Source organism: Lissotriton vulgaris, chromosome 1_1 (assembly GCF_964263255.1).
Source record: "Lissotriton vulgaris chromosome 1_1, aLisVul1.2, whole genome shotgun sequence".
NCBI lineage: Eukaryota > Metazoa > Chordata > Amphibia > Caudata > Salamandridae > Lissotriton > Lissotriton vulgaris.
The window spans coordinates 1079965695-1079987595 of record NC_141685.1 but is presented as its reverse complement, the minus strand read 5'-3'; the positions used below and the strand labels follow the sequence as shown (position 1 = coordinate 1079987595).

At 48.7% G+C, this 21901-nt stretch overlaps 1 protein-coding gene across 2 annotated transcripts in view; it reads left to right on the top strand.

Annotated features, from left to right (window-relative positions):
* Window positions 1–21244, top strand: part of JOSD1 (Josephin domain containing 1) — a 106959-nt gene extending 85715 nt beyond the window's left edge. For both annotated transcript variants that reach the window (XM_086963366.1, XM_086963361.1), the window contains one exon: window positions 16232–21244. In XM_086963366.1, coding sequence (XP_086819492.1) covers window positions 16232–16331 — 100 coding nt within the window. In that variant the 3' untranslated portion in view covers window positions 16332–21244. The remainder of the gene's footprint in view (window positions 1–16231) is intronic.
* The last annotated feature ends 657 nt before the right edge of the window (window positions 21245–21901 follow it).

The window sequence follows — 21901 nt, the reverse complement described above, 5'->3', positions numbered from 1 at the left end:
GCCCGCCTCGGCCCCTAAACAGAAAACCAGGATACTTACCAGACGTTGGCACAAGTTAAGTCCAGAAGAATGGGAAGTGAAGCTTAGGGAATCCGACGGCCCCCTCTCAACTGACCCTAACACCGCCAATAGAGAATTTAACAGCTGGCTCACCAACCCCCTAGACAGCCTCATCCCATTAACATGCTCTCTTAAGCATGCTAAAAGGATTAACCATGCTCCTTGGTACACTCCGCCCCTGAATATTCTTAGGAAGGAGTGCAAAAAAACGGAGCGAACATGGAGAAAAAACAAATTGGCGACGGACAAAAACGCTTATCAAACAGCCATGAAGGCTTATAAACAAGCCCTCCACAGCGCAAAAAGCTCCTTCTTTGAGGAAAGAATAAAGAATTCCTCGTGCTCTGCCAAAGAGACTTTTTCCATCCTTAAAGAGCTCCTCCATGTCCCAGCCCCCCCGCAGACACCCTTGGATCCCAAAGCAGCCGAGGAGAAATGCGTCAACCTGGCTAACTTCTTCGACAATAAAATTAAGAAAATCCTTTCCTCCCTACCTGCCACCAATCAGACCATCCCTGGAATAGCCAAGGATCGTGCCCTCACGTCAGGAAACCCCACGGACAAACCCGAACCCCCTTGTCTAGCTTCATTCGGACCAGTCACAGAAGAAGAAGTGGCAACTACTCTAGCAGCCACGAAAAGTGGGGCCCCCAGCGATTCAGTCCCCGTACGGTTCACTAAAAACATCGCTCGGACCATTACAGCTAGACTCACGGCCCTCATTAACACCTCGTTTGCCCAAGGAGAAGTCCCACAAAGCTGGAAGGAGGCCGTTGTTAAAGGTCTTCTGAAAAAGCCGTCGTTAGACCCCGCGGACTTATCCAACTATAGACCCATCTCGCTCCTCCCTTGGATAGGTAAGGTCGCGGAGAAGCTTGCAAATAAAAAGCTGTCCCACTTCTTAGAGGCAAACCATCTGCTAAAACTCCCAAACAGGCTTCAGACCAGGTCAAGGCACAGACACCGCCCTCCTGGCGGCCGTAGAAAACGCGAGGGAAATCATGGACACAGGAGGATCAGTGGCAGTGGTCCTCCTGGACCTTAGCGCGGCATTCGACACTGTCAGCCACCAGGTCCTAGCCCAGCGCCTAGAGAACACTGGCGTACAAGACAGTGCGCTGAGATGGCTCACATCCTTTCTCTCCCGACGCTCCTTCCAAGTCTGGGAAGGAGAAAGCCGCTCACCCTCAATCCCCCTCCGGTGTGGAGTACCTCAGGGCTCGTCACTGAGCCCCACGCTTTTCAACGTGTATATGGCCCCACTGGAGGAGCTGGTCGCCCCATTCGGAGTCACGATCGTCAGCTACGCTGACGACACTCAGCTGGTGTGACCCTCTCACACCCCAAGCTAAAGCCCTCCAACCTGCGAGACTGCCTCTCCTCCGTCCATCAATGGATGGGCGACTCTGACCTAAAGCTTAACGGGCCAAAAACAGAGATCCTGCTCCTCGGTCACAAAACTTCGAGTCTCCCCCCCTAACATCTGGCCCGCCTGTATGGGTGACCCCCCCTCCCCTAAGACAGAGGTTAAGAGTCTGGGAGTGTGGCTGGAGACAGATCTCACCTTTAGGACACAGGCTAGGAAAACAGCCGGCATCTGCTATGGGCTACTTAGATCATGCAGAAAGGTGCTCCCCCTACTACCATTTCAGTCCCGCCTCCTGCTAATTCAAGGCTTAGTGCTAGCAAGGCTAGATTATAGCAACGCTATTTACCTCGGGGCGCCGGAAGCCACCCTCCAAATACTACAAAAAACCCAAAATGCCGCAGCCCGCCTGCTCACAAACACCCCAGCAAGAACATCGGCCAAACCTGCTCTGAGGAAACTTCACTGGCGCCCCGTGAGGGAAAGAGTTGCCTTCAAGGCCCTCTGCCTGGCACACAAGGTTCTGCACAACGCTGGTCCCCCCATTCTGAGCACTTGGATCACTCCATACAGACCGCCGAGAGCGCTCCGGTCTGAACAGGGAAACCTTATCGTTGTCCCTAGGGTGAAGAAAACCCGCATCGGCGGCCGCAGGTTTTCGGTAAATACGGCCAGAAAATGGAACGCTCTCCCCTCGAATCTCAGAGCTGAACCAAACCTCCTACGATTTAGGAAGTCCCTCAAAACCCTCCTTTTTCCCTGATTTATTCGAAGCTTTCCTGTGCCCCCCCCCCCCCCCCCCCCTTAGGAGTCCGAGGTTTCAGCGCTGGGATACTCGAGGGTGACTACGCGCTCTATAAAAAAAGAAAAGAAAGAAAAAAGCCGTGACCATCGCGGGGAGTGAGGATGCCAAGAGGATCCCCAGATACGGAATCCGGTCCCCGGACCAGCTCAAAGGAAAAAGCCTCTGCAGGTCAGCTCTGGTGGCGCTATTCAGCGAGATATCGAGGGCAGCAGACTTCCCGAGGTTCACTTTGAAGCCCGCCACCGTGGCAAAGGGGTCCAATTCCGCGATACATGCAGGCAGGGACCTCCGTGGGTCATCGAGCGTCAAAATGACATCATCCGCGTAGAGGCTGAGCGCATGGCGAAACTCTCCCATCCTGACCCCCGTGATATCGGGGTTCTGTCGGACCCTTTGAGCAAACGGCTCCATATAAAGAGCGAAAAGCAGAGGAGACAGCGGGCATCCCTGTCGTGTACCACGTTCTATTGGAAAGGGTCGGGAGCTGCCCCCATTCACCCGGACCACCGCGGACGGAAACCGGTAGCAGTTGAAAATCAGGCGCCGGAACTTCTCGCCGACCCCAAACATGCCCAGGACCTTCTCTAGATAGGGCCAGTGCACCTTTTCAGCGTCTATGGAGAGGAGCATGCGTTCCCTGGGAATCCTGGAGGCCTTCTCAAGAATATGAGTCACCCTCTTCGTGTTGTCCACTGTCTGCCTGCCTGGCACGAAGCCGGCCTGATCCGAGTCAACCATGCCCGGGAGATGAAGTGCCAGACGTGCTGCCAGTATGCTAGTGAAAACCTTCAGGTCCGTGTTCAGTAGCGAAATAGGGCGGTATGACCCGCAGGCAATCCGGTCCTTGCCCGGTTTCGGGATCACGGAGACCGTGGCCTGGAGAAATTCAGGGGGAATGGCACCCGGCTCCGAAAATGTATTGAACAGGCGCGTCGGCAGAGGCGCAAGGTCCTGACAGAAGGTCTTATAGAAAAGAGGGATAAAGCCATCCGGTCCCGGGGCCTTACCCGTCTTAAGCCGGGAGATCGCCGTAACCACTTCCTCGATCCGGATCTCCCGTTCCAGATACTGGGCCTGTTCCGGTGTTAATGATGGGAGCGACACCGATTCCAGATAGTCCGCCTCCGCCCGGGCGGAGGGGGGCTCGCCAGTGTAGAGGTCAGCGTAGAAGTTACGGAAAACGTCCGCAATTCGCTCGTCCTCCGTGACTGACCCTCCGGCAGGAGTAACCAGCTCTTTCACTCGGTGCTGCTGATGTTGCACCCTAAGCTTGTGCGCCAAGAGCCGGCCGCACCTGTCTCCACCGGTGTAATACTTGTGCTTCAGACGAAGCATCGCGTACTCCGCCCGGTCAGTGTCAAGAGCAGACAAGAGTTTCCTGGCGGCCTTCAGTTGCCTCCAGACTCTGGGGGCGCCCGTTCTATGATGTACCTGTTCCAGCTCCCGCACCTGCTGAGTAAGCTCGTCCCTCTTGAGCTGGCGATCCTTGTTCTCCGCTGAGGAGATAGCGATAAATTCGCCCCGGAGCACAGCCTTCAGGGCAGCCCATTGCGTCGCGCGGGAGGTGTCGTCGTCGTTTACCCGCTGGAAGTCTGTTATGGCCGCGCGAATCTGTTGCACCGTCGAGCGCTTGTGCAGCAGCGTGTCCCGGAGACGCCAGACCCCTCTCGGACGAGCCACCGGGGGTAGACTGAAGGTACCCTCCACCGGCGCATGGTCGGAAAGAGAGAGGACCCCTGTGTCGGCACTCGAGGCTAGTGCGAACATTGGGCCCGTCACTAGGAGATGATCCAGTCTCGCGTAGGACTTGTGTGCATGAGAGCAATAGGATTACGCGCGGGTCGCGGGGTGGAGGCGGCGCCACATGTCGTGCATATCGAGCTCCTCCAGCCGGGTACGAATCGAGCCCGAAAGCTCTCCCAACTGGTGGCGCTGTTGCACTGACCTGTCCAGAGCCGCATCAAAGACCAAATTCAAATCCCCCCTAGCACAATGTGCCTATCAGAGGTGGACGCCACGTCTTCCAATGCCCTGAGCAAAAATTGGTCTTGATGGTCATTGGGGCCGTATATAGAGCCTACAGTTATCACCAAGTCCCCCACCTTGATCCTATATGCCAAAAGTCTCCCTTTCTGTTCCACTACCTTCTGCAAAACCTCCCCTCTGAACCCCCTAGAGAATAAGAGCGCTACACCTGCCGTTTTGGAAGCACTGGAGGAAAAGAGCTGCGTGGGGAACTTGGGGGTGTGCATTCTGGGACAATCCTTGGCCAGCAGATGGGTCTCCTGCAGTAGGCAGATGTCGGCCTGAGAGTTCTCCAACAGAGACAGGACGGCCCGCCTTTTAACCGGGTTATTCAGCCCCTTCACATTCAGAGTAACAACTTTAAGAGCCATCAAGGAGGGGAACCCCAGAAACGCGCATGAAGGCGGGCAAGGCCCAGCGGGCGAAACACAGAGGCCACAACAAGAAACCTCAGCACACAGCGAAAGCAAACATCCCTACGGCACAGTACAGTCCCCGAACCCCAAAACCCCCCAACTGAGTGGACCCCCCCTTCCCCCGGAACTTCACACACCCAGCTCCACACTGCCCCCAACTCCCATCCCCCGAACAAACCCCCCAACTCGAAACATTCCCCTGCAACTCCCCTCCCCACCCCCGCTTCTCAGGCCATACAAAAGTCATTGTCCCAGTCCGGTCCTTATCGGACAAGGCCGTGGAAAGTCGATTAAGTGGACGTCCAGCCACCACCACCAGCACCCCCGTCCCCCCCTACCCCCAGAACCATCGCACCTGCAATGATGAAAAGCTAATGTAGACTCCCCCCGGAGAACGTTCAGGCCGTCAAGGCCACATCACTGTTCGCTATTGCTCTGGAGGCCTCCTGGATAGCGCTCGACATGTCCGCCCGAATCGTGGGGAGCGCCTCTCCCCGATCTGCTGCCAACCATCTCGAGTGCTTCGCCTGCGGCGCGGCGCCGGGGTGTCTGCCTCCGAGGCCGTGATTCCCAGTACGGCGCAGACATCCTGGAGGGACCGGAGCTGGTGCAGTGTCCCGTTCCACCGGAAGATCAAGCGGAAGGGGTGCCCCCAAGAATACTGCGTTTCATGCTCCCGAAGGAAGTCCGTGGCAATTTTGAAAGATTTCCTCTTCTGCAGCGTGACCGTGGACAAGTCTTGATAGAGAGCCACCGGGTGATCTCTGAAGCGGAAAGGCTGCTGCCTCCCCCCTGAAAGAACGGATTCTCCACGAGGCGCGAAGTCCGGCAGAAAGGCCAAAATGGCCGGGGGGGGCGCCGAGGCTCTGCGAGGGCGGCCCACCCTGTGCGCCCTGTCGATACGGACTTGAAAGTCCTCTGACTCCCCCAAGATTGCGCGGAAGAGGGCCTCCAGGTAAGCGGTCACGTCGTCACCCTCCTCGTTGGACGGGACGCCCCGGACCCTGATATTATTCCGCCTGGATCGGTTTTCGAGGTCTTCGGCGTGGGCCTGCAGCTCAATCTGTTGTTCCCGCAGCCGCAGGACCTCCTGTTGCAGGTGGGTGATCTCTTCATCTCTGGAATGACCAGCCTCCTCCAGTGTTAACTCGCTCCCCCAGGGAGTCCACTTCTCTCCGGACTTCCCGGACCTCTCCGGCCACCTCTTGCTTCAAAGTCTGAAAATCCTCCCTCAAGGAGCTAGACAGCGACTCCAGGAACGATCGAGTCACTGGGGGCTCTCCGTCGTCAGTGCCTCTGGAATGGGCCGGGGAGCTCAGGCGGCCTGGCTCCCCCCGCTTCGCAGGGCACCACGTCCCAACATGTCCGGCAAAGTTCGGTCGCCCCTCCTCTGACCCCTGGCATTCGACATTTTGGCGGGCGGGAGTCACCGATGACCGCAGCTTGGTAAAGAGGCGCCTAAGGTCAGGGCCGCTGAGCAGCGGAAGCCGGTCGGGCACTCCGTCGTCGGTCAGGAAGCACTGCAGCGCTGAGGCCCGGGTCAAGGCTGGGCGGCCGGTCCGAGGTCTCCAAAATGGCCGCCCATTACAGTCAATGGGGCCAACGCCCAGGTAACAAGGCCTACCTCCGTCACGGGTCCAAATGCGATGCACACAGTCGAGGGGCAGGCCCGCAGGGCGAGTGACAACTGGGGCCGGCTCGCCTGGGCGTGCAAGTACTCCGGAGGCGCGACTCTACTCCGCCACGGCCAGGGGTGGGCCGGAGCAGCCACGTGGAGCAGGCGTTCTCGAGCCCCGGTCTTGCGTAGTAGTCGTAGGCCAGCTACGTCGCCGTTCTCCGCTCGGCGCCGCTCCGCCGGTAAAGGCCGCCTTGGCACCCACTCGATCGCTGGAGCGCAGACACTCCGACAGGCCACTCGCAGTCGCCGGATCACGCCGCCGGGACCCCAAGCCTGAAGGTCTCGCGGCTCTCTGGCTTCCCACAAGTCGATCAGCGGGCGTCGTCTCAGGCGGTATCCGGACGGAATCACCACCGCGGCGGGACACCTGGGGCTCGCCGACTGCTCCACACAACCGCGGGGTTCACCAGGTGTGGTTACCGTGTATTATGTGTATTAATATGGGTATTAGTATGTGAATAATGAATTTTGTATTGTGATTTATTGATGATAATGTACTTTGTGGTGAAAAAAATCTTTTAAACTGAAAAGAAGTGCTTAATGAAAAAATAATTTCAAAAAAAAAATGAGAAGGTAAAAAGAATTTGTTATTGTAATATGGTTATGCCCAGATAATTGGAGATTGAATCCCGAAAAATTAAAAGGTCACAAGGGAGTTGTCTCATTGTGTTGTTTTTTTTCCCCCTCTTCTCCCTGACCTGAAAGTGATAGCTTGAGAGGGGGTCCCATAAACTTCACTTGACACAGCCTCTAGATCCATTAACACTAGTGTGCTACTCAGACGACATGCCTGGTTACGCATTTCAGGCTTTAAACCAGAGGTACAAGCAACTATCCTCAAGCAGCCATTCAATTAGGAACAATTTTTGGGACCGGCTGTAGACACCACTCTGGAGAAGATGAAAAAGGACACAAACTGCTAAATCCATGGGAGCACTAGTCTCCATCCACACGTGGGTCATTTAGTCTCTCCTTCGATAGAGGAGCATCTAAAAACATTGCAACAGACACAGCCTCCTCTTCCTGCAAAAACACCACACAAACATCCCCCAACAGAGGACATTTTAGAGGCCGATATAGGGGACATAACAAAGGGAGAGGCAGAGGCAACAACAATACTCGCGCCTCCCCCACTAATAAACAGTGACTTCCCTTCACTCTCCCAGACCATTCCACTCCGGTCGGGGGAAGACTCTCAGTTCCTACCTGTTTGGAATTCCTTCACAACAGACAAGAGGGTAAGACAAATTATCCAGTATGATTACTGCCTGGAACTTACATCAACCCTGCCCACCATACCACCCAAACAACGTCCAATGTCCACAGAACACCTCACGCTCTTAAAACAAGAGGTTCTCTCACTGCTTCTAAAGCATGCAATAGAACCATTTCCCTTACAGCATCAAGGAACAGGGGTTTATTCGCTGTATTTCCTAATACCCAAAAAGGACGGCATCCTAAGGCCAATCCATACTAGCCCTCAGACCCCCTCAATCTCTATGTGCAGTCAGATCATTTTCATATGATCACTCCAACAGGTTCTCACACTTCTGCAACAAGGCAACTTCCTTGCCACACTAGATCTCAAGGCTGTCTACTTCCACATACCCATACACCCTGCTCACAGGAAGTATCTAAGGTTCATAGTGGATGGACAACACTTATCAGTTCAAATTCCTTCCATTCAGGGTGACACCGCACCCAGAGTGTTCACAAAGTGCCATGTGGTGGTAGCAGCACACTTAAGATACCAAATCCATGTCCTTCCACATCTCGACAACTGGCTAATAAAAGCCAAATCACTCACCCAGTGTGTTCATCACACTCCTCAAACCATTCAGCTGCTACACAAATTGGGATTCACACTGAACTACCCCAAATCAAATCTTCACCCCTCCCACATACATCAGTATCTAGGGGCCACAGTAGACTCCTCCAGAGCTCTCTCATATCCCAATCCAGCCAGTATGCAAACACTAATCAGCAGATTTCAACCACAGCATTCCTTCCCAGCAAGGGTATTTATGCAGCTCATAGGAATGATGGCCTCTTGCTGCTTTATCGTACCTCATGCAAGACTTCAGATGCGCCCCTAACAGGAATGCCTAGCACGTCAGTGGAATCAAGCTCAAGGACAACTTGCAGATCTGGTGTTGGTCGACAGCCGCACACAATGCTCTCTGCAGTGGTGGAACACACAAAACCTGTCCAAAGGGCGGCAGTTCCTAGAGCTTGTTCCACAAATAGTGCTAACAGCAGAAGCATCACTCACCAGCTGGGGAGCCCATTTCCTAAACCACACAATTCAAGGCTAATGGACCACTCAGCAAAAAGTGCTCCACATCAATCACCTAGAATTACTAGCAATATTTCTAGCATTAAAGTAATTCCAAGTAAATCTACAGCACAAAACTGTCCTAGTCAGGTCGGACAACATGACAGCCATGTATTACATTAAAAAACAAAGAGGCACACATTCTTTGCAGCTGTCCCAGCTAGCATAAAACCTTTGGAGATGGGCCATTCCACAAAACAAACTTCTAGCAGAACATATTCCAGGAGTTCACAATCAGATTGCGTATCTGCTATGTCGTCATACACAGCAGATACACGACTGGGAACTTCATCCCCAAGTTCTTCAACCATTTTTCCTTTCCTCCACTCCCACTGATTCCCCTAGTAGTACGCAAGCTCAGACAACAGTCTCTCAAAATGATCCTGGTGGCTCCCACATGCGCAGGCCAACCGTGTTTCACAACACTGCTGGAACTCTCAATAGTTCCACATAAAAACGAAGGCTCTTCGTTGAGCCCCACGTTGTTTAACGTTTATATGGCCCCCCCTGGAGGATGTGGTTGCCCCTTTTGGGATAAAAATTGTCAGCTATGCTGACGATACCCAGCTGGTGGTTGCATTATCCCATTTGGTGAAGAACCCAGACTCGCTGCGCCTATGCCTGACCAATGTACACACTTGGATGTGCGAATCGTCGCTCAAATTAAACGGTTCCAAGACCGAGATAATGCTGTTGGGGCACAAGACTCCCTCACTTCCCTCGACTAGCTGCCTGGGTGAGCTCCCCAGCCCCAGGCTGGAGATCAAGAGCTTGGGGGTATGGTTGGAGCAAGATCTTTCCTTCAAGACCTAGGCTAAGAAGACGGCAGGGATCTGCTTTGGGCTCCTCCGCTCAGCCCGTAGAGTCCTGCCTCTCCTCCCCTTGCCATCGAGGAGGCTACTCATCCAGGGGCTAATTATTTCTAGGCTCGATTACTGCAATGCCATATTCCTTGGCGCCCCGGAAGCCACGTTCAGCAAGCTGCAGCAGGTGCAAAATGCTGCGGCCAGGATGCTGACTAATGCGCCAAGGTGGCAATCAGCTAAGCCTGCCTTGAAAACATTGCATTGGCTCCCGGTGCGAGAGAGGGTTACGTTTAAAGCTCTCTGCACAGCACATAAAATCCTCCAGGGGAAAGGACCCCCTTCCCTAAGGAAGTTAGTGGTGCCCTATAAAGCGAACAGAGCTCTTCGCTCTGATCAGAAACTTCTGCTTCAGGTCCCCAGAGTACCGGGGGCAGAAGATTCTCGGTGCATACAGCCACCCTCTGGAATGCGCTTCCACTGAAAATGCGTTTAGAGACCTGCACTCTTCGTTTTCGGAAGCTTCTGAAGACACACCTCTTCCCGTCTTAAGATGTTAGATTCTGCTTTGCAGTGTGTCGGCGGATGTCTGGACAAGCGCTGGGATGCCCAAGGGTAACCGCGCGCTATATAAGACTCATAATAAATAAATAAAAAAAATAAAAAACTACGCCTCTCCCCAACATTGCTAACGCAGAACCATGGAGAGATGAGGCAACCCCAATCAAGGTCAACTTAATCTAGCGATCTGGCTCCTGAAGTCCTAGAGTTTAGTTATCTTAACCTTCCGCCAGAATGTATGAACATAATTAAAGAAGCCAGACAACCTACTACTAGAGCTTGCTATGCAGCAAAATGGAAAAGATTTGTCATCTACTGCAATAACATTGATCCGCTGGATGCTTCAAATCCAGGACATCATTTGTTATTTACTACACTTACAAAGATGTAATCTAGCATATTCATCCATACGATTACATCTAGCGATACTTGCTGCTTATTTACAAAACAGACAACAATTAAAGCCTTTATAGATGGCCTTAAAAGAATAATACCTCCCCAGACTGCCACCCTCTCCGGTGAGAAATTGAAACCTTGTTCTTACAAGATCGTGGGTCCCCCCATTTGAACCTCTTCATAAATCTGAACTTCAGTTCCTCACATGGAAAGTAGCTTTCCTTGTCGCAATTACCTCTCTCAGAAGGGTAAGTGAGATCCAGGCTTTAACCATACAAGAACCATTCTTGCAAATACATCGTAACAAAGTGGTTCCTAGAACAAATTCAAAATTCCTTCCCAAAGTAATCTTTGCTTTTCATCTTAACCAATCAGTTGAGTTGCCGCTGTTTTTCCAAAAACCAGACTCTGTGGCAGAAAGAGCTTTTCACACACTTGATGTAAAAATAACCCTACTTGATTACATTGACCGGACTATGCCCTTTCAAAAGATAAAATAACTGTTTGTAGCCTTCTCCCCATCTCATAAGGGTAACCCCATCTCCAAAGCTGGGATCGCTAGGTGGATAGTAAAATGTATTCAAATATGCTACCAAAAGGCTAAATGCACATTAACAATTCCCCATAGGGCGCATTCAACACGCAAAGTATGGACTTCTGTGGCATTCTTGGCAACATTCCCGTAGATGACATATGTAAAGCAGCAACATGGTCTACACCACACACCTTCACCAAACACTATTTTGTTGATGTACAGGCTAAGCAACAAGCTTCTGTAGGCCAGGCTGTTCTTAAAACACTTTTTCAAACTTCTGCAATAGATGCAGGTGACCACCGCTAGGGGAGACACTCCTGTACATTCTATGCATAGTGTACAATCTGCAGCTCATAATCTATGAACGGAAAATGATACCAGTATGCATCTGTTCTTGGCATGTAGAGCTGCAGAGTTGTACACGCCCACTGCCTCCCCGGAACCTGTACCTGTTCCAGTATTAACTTAATTAGATACATTAACATGGATATCTCTTACTTCTTACTGACTCCATCATTTCCCATCATGGCGAAAAACAATCTGAGAATGGAGTCTATGCCCATGCCCACTATCGTCCAAAGGAGGAGTCCCCTATCTTGTGTCTACAAAAGACTGTTCCCAGACAACAACGAAGTGCAAGCATCTGAGCCCAACACCAGATGGCGATCTATGCTTAGTATACAACTCTGCAGCTCTACATGCCAAGAACACATGCATACTGGTAAGTAGTATTTTCCTTGTTTTCATTTTGGTTAGGCACTGCATGAGATGCATGTGTTTTCTAGCTCTCCCCGTCCTGTGCTTCTCCCTTACCAAATAGTTGCTGTAGCCCTCATGTGCCTTTTGCTCTCTTAGCTTTACTTCTTCCACCAAACTTCCCCACCCTTCATGCTCAGTGTTGAGCTCTCTCCCTAGTACTTTTCTCCACAGCCCAATATTGCTTTCTCTCATGTGGTTCTCTTTTTAGGTCGTGCCTAGCGTTGCAGCGCACACGCTGCTCATTTTGCGAGGCTTGCTTTATTAGGGTATATTTTCGAAGTGGTGTGGAAGCCCTGCCCATATTTTTCATTGGCTGGCGTAATCGTCCATGGTAAATGCTGGCTTACGATTGATAAGGCTTCTTAGTCCCTCCTTTTTACCACCCTGTCTCCTTTTGGGACCGCCCATCAGGACTGGATCTTTTACTTGCAGCATTATACTGTCTCCTTCAATTAGGTAAGCCCTATTTTTTTCACAGTGGTGACCGCTTGTTCCATCTCTAATCGGGGCCTGAAGTCTGGCCATTGTTGTCAACAAGAGCGAGGAAGCGGGGACTAATTGTGCGTGCTTCGTTACGCATGTCAAAAGGGGCTTGGTGATCAATCTTTGATTTAATTAAAAGCGGAGATAGAGCCAAGCCCCCCTCGGGCGGCGATGCTGCCTCGTGCTGCACCACAGTCATTAATACACAAGAGGCAACGTCGAGGCTGTTGGCGAGTGTCCAGTTTCAGGGCCTAGTGCAAAGCCCCTTGCTGCGGGCCCGGAACAAGCTAGGAAGAGAAGATGTTTTTTAATGACTTGGTCAGCGGTGGCCTCTTCTATCTGTCGCGCCTAATCTGCTTCTCTTTTGTTTTGCCCTTGAGCTGTGTATTCACTTGTGAAATAACAACCACACCTTTGGACTTGTCTGTGTTGTGTAGGGCGCCTCGACAGACATGCAATCACCCAGTCAATTTGGAATTGCAAATGCGTTGGTTTCCTAGATAACGTTTTAAGGCTTGCAGTTCAAAATGGGCAATTATTTACATACAACGTGGACAAGGGGGTTAAGAGCGAGGATGTGAACTACAAATATTACAGAGCGCGCTCCTGCCCCTACCATGAACTCTTTATTGTAGGACTTAATTGCCCTGTGCGATCAGGAAGAATGTCTCACTCCTCACTTGCATTGGGACAGGCTGTATTCTTCTTGGAGTCATATTGGGAGTGAACAGACACAGCGGGACTCTGCTGTCCTGCAGATACAAGCACCAAAGAGCTTGAAAAACGCCCAGACAAGCCCTGCCCCTGCACTGACGCATAAAGCCCAAGGGGTAAAGTTATTCGTAACGCTGCCCTCCTCTGTTAGAAATGTTAGTATTAATTTACATCATTTTTATTAGTCTGTATATTAGTCTGCTACTTCTTGTACTTAGAAAAAGCTTTAGACAGGCGGTCCTGAGACTTTTTTTTTTGGTGTTCAAACTGCTTTATTTCGCATTAAATATAGTACACGGCTTCAGTCGCCTACAACCCGGAGGCCGGCAGCGTTAAATGCAAACTCATAGAGCACGTCACACTTATGTAAACACAGCCAAGTAACCGGCATCCCGGTGGCGTAGTATCGCCCTATATTGTGGTCATCCGATACCCAGTGCAGTGTGAAAGACCATACATAAGGATGTAATGCAGTAGAACAGATTTTTTATGTAGTTTTCTCCCTTCCCAGTTCCCAACAGTAAACAAAACCAGAGAGACATCGTAGGCCTTTTCGAATAAAGGATCCGGAGTCAATACATGTTATAACAGTTCATTGATCGTTCCGTGCTACACTGTAAGCTGTCTGTAATACCGATATTAAGTGTGCGTCTGTAGGGTAAAGGTCCCGCGTACCGTTCCAAGGGGGGCACCCAGTGCGATAAGGGAGCATGGAGTGAGCAGGGCAGCGAGCACTATCTAGGGGGGCAGGGGCTCTGCGGTTCTGTCAGCATGTAAAGTGTCAAGATGGTACTAGGCGGCACAGTGTTATGTAAGGTGGAGAGCTGTAGAGGAAAGTGTAGAGTATTTCGGTAAGGTGGGAGAAGTGCATCCCCTGTGCTTCAGCGCGTAGATCTCCTAGCCTCAAGTGTCATCAGGGAAGCTTAAGTCCGGCTCCTCACCACTGCTCCAGGAGTAGACACGTTACCCTGAGCTCTCCCGCACTGTTCAGTGTTCTGCTTCCAGCTAGGCAGTCCAGAGTCAGTCCCCCAACCGGGGGCGAGGCGCATGGGAAAACGATACTGCCGCACTCTGGCCTCAAGATCCCAGGCAGGTGTCTCTCGTGCTCCAAGCGCTCATTCGCGACCCGGGCCAATCTCCTCGTGGCCAGCCTCGGGGTCGCGCAGTCTGCCACAGCCGGTCTCCAACATCCTCAAGCAAATTAAATTGCTATGAATTTGTTGAAAATAATGCAAAAAGATTTTATGTTCAACCCATTTTTCTTTTTCAAACCAATATTAAAAAATTTTAGGTCTCGCCTGTCAATGCGCTTGCGCATTGAGCTTGCGAGAGATATTGGGGCTTAATGAGAGCTTAACCATCGGGCGATTTCATGCTGTGCCCGTGAAAAGCAAGGCTCAATGCGCAAGCGCATTGACCTAAAAGGCGCATGCACATGAAAGCCAGCCATCTGTGCCACACTTCTCCTCCCCCCTAATTGCTTGCACTTTCAAGGCCGCCAAGGCCGTGAGCTACATCAAAGGGTTCCGCTGCCCCGCCCCCTGCTTCATTACCACCAGCTTTACTTGTTTTTACTTGATCCTAAGGCCAGCCTAATGCCGAGCCATGCAATAAAAACATGTACTCCCACATCTCTTTACTGAAAACTGTTATGATCTAAGATTACAGGTTATTCCGAAGGTTTTCATAAGGGGTATTTCTTGGATTCGATGGGCATGCTTGTTTCTCTAAGACCTTCAAGAGGACAGGGACGCAATATATAACGAAAGTTGTTAAAATCATCTCTGTCCACAAAGGCTATTTTAGGTCTCGTCTACAGATGGCTTTAGATTTCTCACAAGCTTCAACAGTTTTCCAACACATAATATATGCTTTTCGTCAGCATCGTCATCCTATGGCATGTTAAAGTGTCAATCAGATTTCATTTTGTTTCTTCCCACCACATAAGGGAGCAGTGTTTCAGTACAATGAAACCATTGACACACTTCACAGCGAGTTGTGCATTTCCACCTTGGCTGCCCTGTGTTGGTGCCCATGTGGTGCCCTTTGCCTCCCTCCAACTTGCTCCCTTAGCACTGCCCCTCCCAAGGCTGCACTGCAACTCCCACCCACCAATGGACACACCACACGCCCGCCCCTCTCCCCTCCCTCCAGACGCAGCCCTTTGACTCTCCTAGAGTCGCCCCCGCTGCCCCGTCCATCTCCTCACTTAATTCCGATCTCCGCCCACCCCATCTCAGCACAGCCTGCAACCCGCCTTTTCTGCTACATAGAAAACTTTTATTTAATCATTTATTTTCTCTCCCCCCTGGATGCCTGCCAACCCCCCACGTCCTGCGCAAGAGGGCACTGCGTTGGTGCCACAATCCCCCCCCCCCCTGCCCTTTACCTCGCCCACCTCTTGCTCGCCTTGCTCTGCACCACCCCCAGAGCCATCGGGAGCCCCTTAATGGCCGTAACGTCCTATATTACAACGCTATGCTCCAGAGCGGCCCATGCGGTTGACACCCCACCCGCACCTCACAACCTGTATCAGCAGCCCTCTCTTCTCAGACTGCACCACCATTCAAGCCACCACGAGCACTGCAGCTGCCCGCATATCCCCCACCCCCGCACCTCGACTGCCCAGAACCAACCCCCAATCGCACCATGTCTGAACCCTACCGTCCAGCGCAGGCAAACCAAGGATACCAACTCCCCCTCCCATCTTTCAACGCCCCTTTCTGCCGTCGATAGTCAAGTGATAAAATACAAACGTTAAATCTAGTACCATTATAAATTACAACAAATATTATGTCAGTATTAATTATTTAGAAAAATTCTATGCCATTGGGAATTGTCAGATCAATACATGTAAGACAGGGAAAAACTAAACATGTACCTTTACTAATGCTAGAAGTGTCACATTGGCTACTTTAATAACTATTGCCATTTCAAAGAACAAAATTAATACTTTTATTATTGGAAAAACATAAACATAACTCAAAAAATAATTACATTTCCACAACACCAATAGATCAAACTTTTCTAATGCGAGACCTATTGCATTTCCAATGCTTGTTAACCTTTAAAATTATTAACTATTCTAACTAATTTTACAACCTTCCATCTCTACCTAAGAGTAAACACTTTGTCCTTCCTTGCTAGTTTTGTACCGCAGTGTCACTCGTGACTGGGAATAACCTTCTGTGTCTGATCTGGTTTAATCGGGCAAAATACGTTTTTTTGTTGTTTTTTTTTAAGTTTGTTTTAATTAACAATTATTAAATGATTATTTGTCCCTCTCCCAAAACAGGTCATTTTTGAAATATCAGCTGCGAGGGAAGAATTGTGAGCTGTTGCTGGTTGTACCAGAGGAGGTGGAGGCACATCAGCGCTGGCGGCTAGATGTGTGACAGACGGCAAGGCCTTATGCATTGCGTTAGCTGGACACCCAATAGAGCTGGAATGAAGACGACGTGAACTTGCTTCTCATTTCCTCAGTATGGATTATTTTCTTACTTCCCTGTTTTCTGGGACTTGTGTGCTAAAGACTGGAGGGCTGCCAGCACTTATGCAGATATTTTCTGAGATATCCCCCTCTCCTGAAAGAGGTTTCCCTGACCATGCTAAGATGTTTTGGTGCTATCATATTCCCTGGGTTGTAGCTGTGCTGGAGTCTGCAGCCATGGTCTCACTTTTTGGGGCATAAGAATTCCTTCAATCTTTTTAATGACCCCTCCTTTTTTTTTCTTTTTTTTTTCTTGTCCAGGAACCTATTATGCACCAGACTTATCTCGATCTTTTAGTTGATGCTCTTTGTAACATAAACGATAAAAAACGACTTTGAAGTGGAGCCTGGAGGTTATAACCTGTTTAGATTTGTTTTAAAGGTGAAAGGAAGTTTGTGCATAAGTGGATAGTTTGTTAATTCACTTAGTGAATAGGTTGTTTAATGTGGGAGCAGGAAGTCTCCCTATGCAAATTACAGGGTCCACTTTCTTCCCCAGTCATCCCCTCCCCCCACCAAGGCCGAGATTTGGAAAGAATTGCCAAACTTTTAGACCCCCACCAAGAAATATGTAGTTACAACAGTTTGTTGGTCTCTCAACTATGGATGTACAAGCTGCTTCAGTGTTTTTATTATTTGTATACATGGTTTAGCAGAGATGATTGAGTAGGTCAAATGTATGTTAAAGCACATACATTAAGTTGAGTTTACATGGCTGTTTGTTGGGGCACAGCAGTTCATAACCACGGATGGGATGTTGCAAGAATACCATTCTGTCCGCTAAAAAGAGCAGGGGAGAACAAATTGGTTCACCCCTGTAATCCGGCTTCTACATCTAAAAATAGCACCCCTAATCCTTGTTGTAGGAGTCCATAAGAGCGATTACTCTGAGGTCAGATAACATTGAAACCCTAATGTAACAAATTAAGACCACGGTAGTTTTTGAGTTACCATTTTTTTCTTGCTAAGCAGCAAGTCCACTCCAATATGAATTTTGAAGCCCGATTGTCCTCAGAACTACTGGTAAACCACAATATGTACACCAACAGTAAATGTTGGAGTGGGGTTCCTACTAATAAATTCCAACCAGGAGGCTGACCCTTCTCTTGGCAACAAGATCTCCTTGCCAGGTATGCACTTAACTGTTCTTTTTTTTTTAGTGCAGCATATATTCCTAATAATTCTGTGGGTGAAGTTGTGTCTTTCAGAGGTTGTGAACTCTTATACAGTGCCTCCACACCCCACACAAGGACATCCTTCTCATATCCTCATATGAACATGTTGCTTGACTTCAAGATATGTTAGAAAAGTGCTGGGGTAGGTAGCCCTAATAACTTGGAATCTGAATGGCGCCAAACTGGAAAACCCAAATATGTTCTTGAAGAGGGATGTGGGTTCAGTTGCAAATGTAGCTGAATATGTTGTGACTGCCCTTTGTGTTTTGATATTTTGTTTGAGAGGACCAAATGCTTTTTTTGCCACTTATGACCTCCCTGTGCTTGTGAAGCTATCTTCTAAAATCCTAACTATCCCTGCAAGACTTTCTTTGGTGGGGTCTTCAGAGCAGGACCTGCGACAGTTGTTGATCTTTTCAATGCCACATACCTCTGGTGCCTTTCGGTCCACAAAACTTAATTCCTTTTTGTAGTCAAGCCTTCTAATTCAGGTGGATATCCATTATCTTGGGATGATTTAGAGTTTCCTTTTATTTGTTCTTTTTTTCCTTGAGGGCTCATTACTGTTAAGTGTGAGTTTTTTCGAGATCTGATGTATGTTGCATTTTCTAATGACCATTATTTCTTCACTGATGTCTTCTGACAACGTCTGGCACGGTTGGCATTTTTGAGGATGAACATTTTTCATGTCATAATAGAGAGGCTTTCCTCTTTACCTTGGAACAACTTATTCAAGGAGCCTACTCTAGCCTGTGGAGTCTCAGCATTTTAGTTTGTGTTACTAGCAGTGTTGCATTTTCAGTTTAATTTCTCTCCATTGGTAGAAGCGGGCTGCTGCTTAATATAATGCTCATGGAGCCTCCCCGTGGAACAGATGGGCCTGATGACCATTGTGAGGCCAGTATATGGAACTTTGACACATGCCTTAAACATTATACCAGTAATAATGGTACTCGCAGCCTCAAACATTTTTCTAGTGTCAGATTTGTTGATGGAGCAGAGGCAGCTATTTGGCGTCGCCGCAAAAAGATGGAGGTTAGCGATGTAAATTTGGGCAGCAGTCTGTCCCTTGGTCTCGTCATTGAGCAGAGAATACCAGTGTATGCTGCCTGACAGTTGGAGGAACTGTCTCTGTTCTGCATAAATGGATGTAAACTGCGTTGTTGAAGCCTCCACATTAAGTTTTGTGAAGCATTTCATGTGCCTAGCAGGGTATTTGCTTGACCAGTCTTGCTTGTTCCTACTTCTACTACCAAGAGTAGTGTATGAAGGGCTTCAAAATGGCATATCACTCTTTCATGAAAGCAGGGGGAGTGTTGGGCCACTCTTGTGCTTCACATTTCATAAAATGCAGCTCGTGAGCTCCGACTTGGCAAATTCTCAAGGCGGCTGTGTACCTCGATTTGATGGGAGTATTCGTTGCTGAGCCTGACTCACTCTGATCTTTGCGGCACGAATAGAGGTAACTACATAACTTTTTCTGTTTCTTTGAGCATGTGAGAACTAGCCATTCCTTTTAAGGGAGTGATTGCCGTGGCAACAAGAGGGTGGTCGGCAGCCCTGAGCACGAATGTGTGTTTAGACTGGCATCTTTCACTGATGCGTCAGCTATCCTACAGTCTGATTTCCTTTACAGGTCTTAGTGAGAGATGATGACATGGCCTTTCTTTTAGAAAGGAAACATTAGCAAAAATATTAACTGATCAATCTTACGATGGCTTCCTTTGTCAGAAGACATGCGTGAGGAGCCTGGGTAAGTGCAGTGTTTAATACTTCATGCTCTTTGTGAAGGACAGCTTCCACACAACTTCAGAGTGCAATCTTAGTGTATATGTTTGAATGTTAAAGTGGTGTATTGTGAGCACTTTCCTTTATAGTAATCAAATTCTTGCGTCGGACATTCAGATAAAGATGAGTGGTGAGATGGAGGGCGAAGAATCTTAGGGCTTCGTTGTTTGATAATTGTGTCATAATACTGCTCACTGTTGCTCTTCCATCTCCAGTAGTTTCTGGGGTGGAGGTCAAGTAGGGCTCTGCAGATTTCAAGTTTCATGGTTTGAGGGGGTAGGTGATACGTTTTATACTTTATAATTAAGACCTCCTTTTGGGGTATATTTTGTGGACCAGTAGTCAAAAAAGAAACACAGCACTAAGCTACATTACAATAGTAGGAGTTAAGCCAATTACAAATCTCCTTGGGCCAAGCAAGTGCCTGGAGCAGAGGTGCCAAGGTGGAGGCAGTGGGTGCAACTGATTTCTCTATTCAGTTGGTTACTGCTGAGTGCTTATAAGAGTTCTTTGCAGTTTACATGTAGGCTTCACCTATTGTTTGTGCGTTCCATTTGGAGGCAGCTGCATGAGGTAGTCTTTGTGTGTGCGTGTGTAGCATTTGGTGGAGAGCGATTATCTTGAACATGAAAGATTCCAGCACTTGTAGGTGCGACATGGCTGTACTGTATCATCCAGACTCGCTGTGGGCAGTTGTGGCAGTCTGCCACAGTTCCTCTCCCACACACCCAGAACATTATATCATTCATCTGGTATCACACTCCAAAAAATGCAGCATTCTCTCCAGGATACATCATCTAGGATCATGTCACCCAAGTCCATTCACCAAAATTCTAGTTCATTGAAAACATTTCAGTAAAAAAGTCATCAAAACTGTTGCTAAAATGACTATTTCATTGGTAACCATTTGGTTGAGAAAATTTCCACTAAAAGGTATTTATTTCCATTTCATCCCCTATCCTATATTTTGCAGTATGATTTTGAATATTTTAATTGCATTTTATACCTATACTACTTAATACATACGACCAGTCTTTGATGACTCAAGTTCAGTACCTAAATGTATCTAATCAGAGCCTTGTTCCTGTACATTTCCTTAACCTTCGCTTTAAACCGTACTCTAGCTTTGATCTCTTGTGATCGACCTTTCCATGAAATTGCTTTGGTTCTTTTTCAATTAAATATTTCACTACATTTAAGTTTGGGTTGGGGCAGAATGAAGTGTCGGTATATGGACATCTTTCCTGATTACGGTTGGGAGCAAACTCATCTTAGCCCTATACCATTCTTTGTGGCATGTGTGCAACCTCATGGACTCTATGAGCAGACCTCGGCCTGACACTACTGTGTTCCTCTTTTACCCATTCGCTAGATGGCATGATTTCCTCTGTTCTGACACAATAGACTGCATGTAAACGACTTAATTAGTCATGATAGTGGCCTCTCCGCAGTAACCAACTCCTTCCTACAAAAGCACAAGCCAGGGAGTGACGCTGCTGGCTAGTTAAGTTCAGGAACAGGTGTGCAAACAACCTCCCACCCTCATCAGGGCAACATTCGCATCTCTCCTTGCACCTTAGCAGCACCCAAAGGGTTAACGGTTCTCGCTTCGAAATCCTACACTGCTGCATGAATCGCAGGATTCGACGCAAAAGGGGGACAAATACCTCTTCTTTTTTTTTTTTTCTCTTTTTTTGTGCTGTTTGTTTACAGAGAATATGTATTTTGTTAACCAAATATATATAAAACTATTTTGAAAAATATAAAAAATGTACAATCATTTCTGTTTTGTGGAGAATGAAAATAGGTCTGTTATGAACAATGTAAAAAGCAAATAAAAATGTATTTCACATTTTGGGCTTGTTCAGTTTTTTTCTCCCCCTCTTTCTGGGCAGAAGAGGTGCATCAACAGCTGCCTTCGAGGATCTCTGTGCTGAAACAGTATGCGTACTGCAGAGGAGTGTGGGTCTGTCACGGTACACCAGTTATAATGCAGGTCAAGATGGGATAGACTGGTAGAGCTGTGTTTTGTTCCGTGTGCTGGGATATCTTGTAGTGCTTCAGATTGGGGCTGAGAGGTATTGGCAGCACAGTGCATGGGTCCCAATGCTAGAATAAGTGGAAGTTGTAAGTCAGGACTATGGGGTACTGGCTTTGTTTGTAGGGGTTGGTGAGGGGTATCTGATGCAGGAATAGCAATCCTGCTCCTTAGTGATGAGGTACACAGCCTCTCTGAAGTGTATGCCTATTAGTTAATGGCCTTCAAGATGGTGTAAACGAGAGTGGCTCTGAACAGAATTTCCAGTTTTATGGCTGTCTCGCAGTCTGCACCACCTCTTATTTTCCAAAACACAGCCTCTCCGCATGCCCTGAATTAAAGCCAAAACATTTAATTTTATCTTAAACTTCTGAACCCTAGCTTCCTTCTTTTTTTCAATGAAATTGTACCTTACAGAGATGTAAAAATATGTGTATCTGTTTTGGCAAGTAAATTAATGATTCTTTTTACCCT